This window comes from Helianthus annuus, chromosome 10, assembly GCF_002127325.2.
Source record: "Helianthus annuus cultivar XRQ/B chromosome 10, HanXRQr2.0-SUNRISE, whole genome shotgun sequence".
NCBI lineage: Eukaryota > Viridiplantae > Streptophyta > Magnoliopsida > Asterales > Asteraceae > Helianthus > Helianthus annuus.
In genome coordinates this window covers 40,091,732-40,100,355 of record NC_035442.2, presented here as the reverse complement: position 1 = coordinate 40,100,355, position 8,624 = coordinate 40,091,732, and the positions used below count along the sequence as shown (strand labels likewise).

Here is an 8,624-nt window from a genome sequence, read left to right as displayed (position 1 = left end):
TATGAGGTTTTGTTATTCATATAGTATCAAAACTTTATCATTATTGCTCTCTTCTTTTCTCTCTTCATATGTTTATCCTTGTTTTTGCAGTTGGATTTTAGGGGCTGTTTGACAACTTCTGAGTGGTTAAGTGCTGAACTAGTAAGAACTCTGAATCATTAAGTGCTGAACCAGTAAGAGCTCTGAACCATTAAGAGCCAGTATAATGCCTAACTCTTCAGAGACAAATGTCTGACCAATTCAGATTAGAGGTCTTAACCATCCAGACTCAGTATAATACTTAATCATTCAGAGGAAAATGTCTGAATCATTAAGACATTTGCTCACGAAACAAACAGTCTGAACCATTAAGTGCTGAACCAGTAAGAGGTCTGAACCATTAAGAGCCTCATTAAAAGGTAAACAAACAACCCCTTAGTTGATCTTCAACTCTCTTCTCCCATCTTTGTGTTTACTTTCTTTCTCCTGGTCCTGCCTCCATGGCACATTTATGTTGCTTTTAAGAATGTTTAGTGATATTAACAAACATATCGAGTTTAATAGTGAGGAAATAATTAATCACACAATACAAGTCCATGAACAATTACCATACTTGAGGTGAAATATGAGTTTAGTAGTTTATGAGGGACTATTGTGGTCGTTTTGCCTTTTTAAGTTAAAACACCTAGACACTCCATATGTGTATTTGCCTTTGAAAAAAGAAAATGTAACAATTGAAGTCGAAAAAAGTACTCGGGTATTGGATTTTTTGTAGATCGACCCATATCTTAGCCACATAACTGGGCCAGGCTGTATATGCAATAATGGGCTAGCTGAATTAGAAGCCCATTAGATAAAATAGGTTTGCAAGGTATATAAACACACGATCTAGGGTTTATAAACTGCATAAGTAGATTTTGGGGCTGCGGCTGTCAATTGTAGAAGAATTTCACCGGAGATTTACATCTCCCGCCGGAAACCGCAACCATGGTACCCTTCTGATAGCTACATCTATATGTATTTCACGTTTCTACATTGTAACCCTAGCTGCCAGATCAATTGAGCCTGATTGTCTTTTAATGTTTGGATATATAATTACTCAGCCATATCTTGTTCATATTTGTCTGTTTATTTTGATTTCTCCGGTCATTTCACCAATTTATGTGCCCCCTTTTGTTGATTTGTTTATAAATCACTGCATTTTATTAATAAATTAGCTGAATTCGTTTGATTAAATTGGTTTGCTATAATTAAATGTTGAGTGTAGTTCATTTTCTTATGGTTGCTAGTAAATTTTTTGGGGTTTAAGAGTGTTTAAGGATTTTGCTAGTAATGTGGTATGAAATAGTGATAGTTGAAATGAAGTTAACAAGTAGTTGTCAACAGTGAGATGGTGTTTGGGTTAGCTTATTTTGGAGTAACTTATAACTTATTGACTTATAAAAGTTAATAAGTTGTTTTTATAGTGTTTGGGTTAGCTTATTTAAGTTGTTTTTGTGTGTTGTGAAGTTAAAAATGAGAAGTTAGTATTTGTAACTTATAACTTATATAAGTTAATAAGTTGTTTTTGAGAAGGAATCCCAAACACCCCCCGAATAGCTACTTGTACGCTATGTAGCGATAAGTAGTAGAGAATTTTAAGAAATATTTTGCATTTACACCACTAAAATAGCTAAATTACGCTATCACTAATCATATTTATTAATTAACGGGCATATATTTATATTTATAAAAATAAAAAAATTACAGAAACGTCACTATTCGTTGCTTAACACCCTAAAGCGTCATATGGGCGCATTGCTACTTAGCTCGCTGTAGCTGCTATTGACAGCTTAGAATTTTTGTTATTTTTGTAACATATGTTTGATTTTTAGAATTTTGTGGTATTAGCTGTATGGTTGTAATGTTACTTTAAGCAGCTTGAAGATATACTCATATACTTCTGTAACATATGTTGCAAATAACTTTTACTTAAGAATTATTGGCATAACTAACATAATGCATATTGTATTATAGGCTAGAGGTCTCAAGAAGCACATGAAGAGGCTCAATGCCCCAAAGCATTGGATGCTTGACAAACTCGGTGGTGCTTTTGTAAGTTAATCTTTTTTTTGTCTTATTTTCTCTAATTTCTTCTTTTCACTTTTCTAACTTTTTTAGTCTTTGTTTTGCAGGCTCCTAAGCCATCATCCGGGCCACACAAGTCTAGGGAATGCCTGCCCTTGATCCTCATTCTGAGGAACAGGTTGAAGTATGCTTTGACATACCGTGAGGTACAATCTATTTTGATGCAGCGTCATGTTCTTGTTGACAACAAGGTCAGGACCGACAAGACTTACCCTGCCGGTTTCATGGGTTAGTATACCTGCTAATCTTTGTTTCTGTCGTCTTTGTTTCTTCATAAAAAATTTGCATGTTATAAGTTTGTATGTATTTTGTTTACAAAGGGTTACCGGCTTTTTAAACAGAGTTTTTTTTTTTTTTTTTTTGTATTCTAATTTAGCTGCCTTTCATGGTGTGTGTTTCTGTTTGGAACAGATGTTGTTTCTATCCCTAAGACCAATGAAAGCTTCCGTCTTCTTTATGACACCAAAGGTAGATTCAGGTTGCACTCAATCAGAGACGAGGAGTCAAAGGTTTGTAAATTTGTTCCTAACATGTTTTTAATTTAATCTTTCAGAGATTAACATAGTTAATTATTTACAACTCTATGATTTTAAATTGTCACGTTTACTTTTTTTCTAGTACAAACTTTTTGTTCGGTTTTCGTCTTAATTTTTCAATGTCAAGTCTAATAATTTGTTTTTGTTAATTTAAATGCAGTTTAAGTTGTGCAAGGTTCGTTCAGTCCAGTTCGGTTCAAAGGGCATTCCGTACATCAACACTTATGACGGTCGAACCATCCGCTACCCAGACCCACTTATCAAAGCCAACGACACCATTAAGCTCGATCTAGAATCAAACAAGATCGTTGATTTTATCAAGTTCGACGTTGGAAATGTCGTCATGGTAACTGGCGGAAGAAACACAGGCCGTGTCGGAATCCTCAAGAACAGAGAAAAACATAAGGGCAGCTTCGAAACCGTTCACATTCAAGATGCTACCGGTCACGAGTTTGCTACTCGTTTGGGTAACGTGTTCACCCTCGGAAAGGGTTCGAAACCATGGGTCTCTCTACCCAAGGGTAAGGGTATCAAGTTAACCATCATTGAAGAGGCTAGAAAGAGGCAGGCTGCCCAAGAGGCTGCTGCTTAGATTGTGTTTGGTTTCAAAGATTATGGTGGTATGTTTTTGATTTCGGTTTGTTGGGAAGTTTTTAACTGCTTTTGTTATGGTACAATTTTGAACCTATGTTTTGATGTTGAATTGTTTTGGTTATAAATCGGTAAACTTTTGCTCCTAAGTTTATGAATGTTAGTTTTTCACTGTTGAACAAAGGTAATCTTTAACTTGTTTATGATGCAACTTTCAGTTTTGCCATCTAACATGATCAACTTTGGACATGCCCCATTGATATAAAATCTAGATTATTAATGTTAGCATTTTACTGTCGAATAAAGGTAATCTTTAACATGATCAACTTGGGACATACATCATCTTATCAAGTGAAGGCACGAAGGTGTATGTAGGTGTCACATAAGGATTGAACCTGTCGGAACCTGTTCCCCCTACTTCTTCCAAGCTCAATGGTCAAACACAATCCGTCTCGGTTACTAGTACTAACAAATCCTACTTTTTTTTTTTGAACAACAAATTTTGATCACTGACGGACCACTGAGTATCATCGTGCCACCAGCGGAATCACCCGATCATATCTGTCTCCACCAGGTATAATGTCTATACATCAATTCAGGAGGAACCCAATAAATACGAGAAAAATCCCTTTGTGGGAATTGAACCCAGGACCTATTGATCGTAAAACCTTTTCTCACATCTAAGATGCCACTAAACTATAAAGCTATGACAACAAAACCTACTTGTGATGCCCGGGAGCACCCCTTACTCCTTTAATTAGAGGGGTGTAAGGGTGAACAGTGTGGAGTTAGTAAACTCCTTCGGCACCGATCGGTGACCACTGCCAACCATGTTTGCCGATCAAAGTTACCGAATCGGGGAGAGGGAGGGAAGGGAGAGAGAGGAGAGTGTGTGATGGGGTTCATGCCTTCTCAATCAATCACACATTTTTCCTTTTTTTTTAAATAGTTTACCTAAACCCCATTAGGTAAACCACCACCAACGTTTTTGTGCATTAGATAAACAATTGACATGGCGCTATATGATTGAGTGAATTGGGAGTTTACCTATTTCATTAGGTAACCACTCCCTTCACCCTAATGGTTTAATGAGAGGTAACTAATAAAAAAATGAAATAGACACTTGTTATTATCTTATTTGACATTGCACGTAAATGAAAAATGATAATGAATTGAAGTCTTGGCTCACGCTCGCAAGGATGGTCATGAATGGCTCTCCCGCGCTCCATTTATGGAACTACATCGCCATATTCTGTGAGCATAGAGCTAATGTGGCATGGGGTAGCTAATGTAGTCACGGAGGCATTACACATATCCTCTATTTACCTTTCACACTTTAATGTCAGACTTGAGCGTCAATATTGGATTATGCAACTTTCCTTTCTCTCAAAATTGTAACAAACTTTAAGCCAATTGTACAAAAAACTTAAGTTTTCTAACAAACTTGTTTTTTTCTTACCAATAATATGCGACTCCCAAAGAAAAGAATCTCATCGAAGATGGTAAAAGAGCAAACTGTTTTCATACTATCACTTTATGTGTGGTTATAGATAAATAGGCTATCTTAACAATTATAACACTACAATATGTATAGACTAATGTTATATATTTTTTCTCTCTCATCATATATTCTTTTCAAAGTTAGACCATGTATGGTGGAAGACACCCCACCCTTGGGCGTTTTGCGTCATGTGACAGTCCAGTCAGCAATGATGAATTATGGGGCGTTTTCTAGAATGAGTGCAGTGGGAATGTGGGCATTGTGGGACATTATGTTAAACGGGGTGTTAAACAATGAAATAAAAAAACTATCAAAAAATCTTATTGGCCAAACAAAAAGGAAATTAACTGTCATTGGCAAAACAAATTCTTCTCCGGTGTTGATTTAAGAACGCTCCGGGCAAATTTTGGTATAAAAACGCCCATGGGTGCGGAGAACTGAGCGTGATGGAGCGTTTTCGAAAAAACACTCAAAAAATGAACGATTACGGGTGGTCTTATTAAGTATCTTAATCTCTTTATTAACCTATTACTTTTAAGTTGTACGAGTTTTATAAAATATGAAGCATTTTACCATTTATTTTTGTTTGTATATCCACTCAAAAGGAATGTGAAACTTTGGCAGGTAAACCTAAAATAACAAAAGTTGGTGAATAGCACATGCTGCATCACTTGTCATTTTCAACCATAAAGTGATAGAAGCACACATGTTTCGAACATACCATACACATGGAATCGAGTTAAATTAATTATCTAAAAAGTAAGAACTTCTGAAAAAACAAATAAAAATAAGGCAAATTGGAAAATAATAATCTCATCTTTTTGAAATTGGCCGATTATAATCGTAAGTCAGTTATTAGCCAATAATAATCCGACCTCGTCTACTTTTTTTTTTTTGTAAAATAGTCCGCCGTTAAAATAGCTTAACGGAGTTAAGTGTTTTTCCGAATTACAAACCGATGTTTTAGGGCTTTTGATCAAAACGAGGATACGAGTCGATTGATATAAAACTTACCTCGAAATACTGCCCCCAACCCACGAAAACGGTGCTTCAATTCGGGTGTTTAACTTACAATTAACAAAATTCAAGCCATTTCGAACACAATTTCGATGTAAGTTTTACATCAATCGAATCGTATCCTCGTTCTGATCAAAAGCCCTAAAACATCGGTTTGTAATTCGGAAAAACATTTAACTCCGTTAAGCTTATTTTAACGGCAGACTATTTTACAAAAAAAATTAGACGAGGTCGGATTATTATTGGCTAATAACTGACTTGGGATTATTATCAGGCAATTTCAGAAAGATTGGGATTATTATTTTCCAATTTGCCTAAAAATAAAGGCATAGTTATTTTTTGGGAGTGATTTGTATGCTCATATATAAAATTAAAGAAGAAATAAAAAAGGGATTACATAAATTAATAACACATCTATTGATATCTTACATAAAAAACTTTATATACTTTTAACATAATGAGTGAATCTTGTGTTTAATTTATGAGACAAAGACGTTTCATGTAAAGTATGCAAAGAATTGAAGGGTTACAAACACTAAATATCAAAAGAAAAACCAACAAACCGTTTGACCATATATATAAAGGCACCATCACCACCTTCTAATAATGATATATTTCAACTAGAATCTTGAATTATAAGAAGAATTGGGCAAAAAATGACAATGATCCTTCCTACTCAAATTGTCGATTTCTATAAAATAAGTTCATAACTAAGCATAATTAGTTCTCACCTTAAGAACGAATCAATAATTTTCCATTTTTAGGATACAATTACAATTGCCAAAATATGCCTTATTTGGAGGAAAGTAAGGTTTGACTTGTACACTTTGAGAATTTAAACCCCTTTTGAGTAGGCAGTTCACACTCATGCCGGTCATTTGTTTAGTGCCGACTAATTTACGTACTCTCTAATTCTGCTTATAAATCAACATCTTTATCTGTAATGAAGCTTAAACCCTCAACCTCAACAAATTATCTTAACTCCTTGACACCGCTAAACCAAAAGCCCTTTTGTTGACCTCTATTTGGTGATTAACACCTACAAACATTTTTTTACCTATATTTACTCTTCATAATAAAAATTATTTCGTTTATAATGCTTCTCTTATTAGGCATTTTGCTTGTGTTAAAGTTAGTACAACTTTTTAAGTCCATGATATGATTGTAATACATTTTGATGTGCAGGTTAAATTAGAAAACAAAGTAGTTTCTAGTTATTTAACTAACATGTCGAAGTTTTTATATAAACTAACTCGAACGCCAAAGTACTAAGAGTTTTAGCATTTAAGCTTAGGGGCTGTTTGGCAACATCTGAATGGTTAAGTGTTGAACCAATAAGAGGTCTGAACCATTAAGTGTTGAACCAGTAAGAGGTCTGAACCATTAAGAGTCTGTATAATGCTTAACCGTTCAGAGGCAAATGTCTGATCAATTCAGATTAGAGGTCTTAACCATTCAGACTCTGTATAATGCTTAACCATTCAGATGCAAATGTCTGAACCATTCAAACATCTGCTTGTGAAACAAATAGTCTGAACCATTACGTGCTGAACCAGTAAAAGGTTTGAACCATTAAGAGTCTCATTAAGAGGTAAACAAAACAGCCCCTTAGGTGTGTGAAAACCATATTCTGTTCACTATTATTAAGCAATTTGAAAATATTTAAATCAAGTTTGAAATATGCATAAATGTATCATTAACTTTCTTCAATATTTTTTCCTACTAATTGCATAACTTTTTTAAACAATTAGAATGAAGACGATCAATATAATTTGAATCATTAGGCTTCTTGTCTTTTAGGGTGTTACCTTCTTCTTTGTCCATTATAGTTTGTGTTGTAGCAAGGAGCCTTTGCTTTAATAAATAAATAAGTAAATGAATAAGTAAATATATATATATATATATATATATATATATATATACACACACACACTCTCACACACACCTAGAGGAGTAAGAAAGTGAGTGCTGAAGTTGACTTTAGAATTGTGGACAATGAGGAGGTGGCATTGCTTCAAATACAGAAACTCTTTCCTTTCAACAACAAAAGGCTTTCTTTTCAAGTTAAGATCATGTCTTAAAAACAAAGCTAAAGGTAAAGACTAGATAATCTTCCTCTTTAGAACTCCACACACACACACACACACATATGTAGGTATTTATATTCTTATATTATTCATGTTACAGATAATATCATAACTAATGGTTAATTTCAGAGCACAAGAATGGTATGGTGAGTCTTTACAAAGACATGGAGGCTTGTGGAGGATATGAAGACATACAAGTGATGTGGGAGATGATTCAGTCTTCTTCTACAAAGGCCAATAACACCAATAAAACTCGTTACTGGAGATTTCATTTTGCTACAACTTAAATATTATTCGTCGGAACAGTTATTCATATGAAAACTTTCTACAAAGATAGTGAATAAGATCCGAGTACAATTTATTTATGCTCCAAGCTCGGTTCTTTGTCGAAGTTATATATTTGGAATTGCGATGTAATTGATCAAGTGTGTTGATGATGTAGAAATAGCATAGTTCAAAGTTCAAATAGTAAAGAAAATGTCCTTAGTGACATATATAGTAAAAGAATGATTAAAGATATTAAATGAAGTTTTTTGAGGTGATCCTCATTTACCATGCAAACCCAACTACACAACTCAACCAAGTGTCTCTACTCTCTAGTCTCTAGTATCAAAGGCAGAGGTGGACAAAATAATCGGTTAAATAACTGAAATCATAACTAGTTAATAACTGATTGACGAGTAACAGACAAGTGGTCTTTTTGCACCGTAGGTTCGTAACTGCTTAGAGAATTTTTAAAAGAAACCGGTTTTTAACCGATTTACCAGTTAACTGAAAAAAAACCAA

At 34.4% G+C, this 8,624-nt stretch overlaps 1 protein-coding gene and 1 long non-coding RNA gene across 2 annotated transcripts; both read left to right on the top strand.

The window, feature by feature from the left end:
* Nucleotides 1–835: 835 nt before the first annotated feature.
* LOC110884473 (40S ribosomal protein S4) lies at nucleotides 836–3,412 on the top strand. The gene is made up of 5 exons (XM_022132183.2): nucleotides 836–969; nucleotides 1,996–2,073; nucleotides 2,154–2,334; nucleotides 2,518–2,615; nucleotides 2,803–3,412. Exons 1-5 carry the CDS (start codon nucleotides 967–969, stop codon nucleotides 3,232–3,234), a joined length of 792 nt encoding a protein of 263 aa, XP_021987875.1. The 5' UTR covers nucleotides 836–966; the 3' UTR covers nucleotides 3,235–3,412.
* Nucleotides 3,413–7,705: 4,293 nt separating this feature from the next.
* LOC118483305 lies at nucleotides 7,706–8,399 on the top strand. Its single transcript, XR_004870291.1, has 2 exons — nucleotides 7,706–7,846; nucleotides 7,968–8,399. It is a non-coding gene; the product is annotated as an uncharacterized LOC118483305 (long non-coding RNA).
* The last annotated feature ends 225 nt before the right edge of the window (nucleotides 8,400–8,624 follow it).

Excerpts from the sequence above, each read along its gene's own strand:
- LOC110884473 (XM_022132183.2), top strand. Across the intron at positions 2,074-2,153 it reads ACAAACTCGGTGGTGCTTTT|GCTCCTAAGCCATCATCCGG; the intron begins GTAAGTTAATCT and ends TTTGTTTTGCAG. Across the intron at positions 2,335-2,517 it reads TTACCCTGCCGGTTTCATGG|ATGTTGTTTCTATCCCTAAG; the intron begins GTTAGTATACCT and ends TGTTTGGAACAG.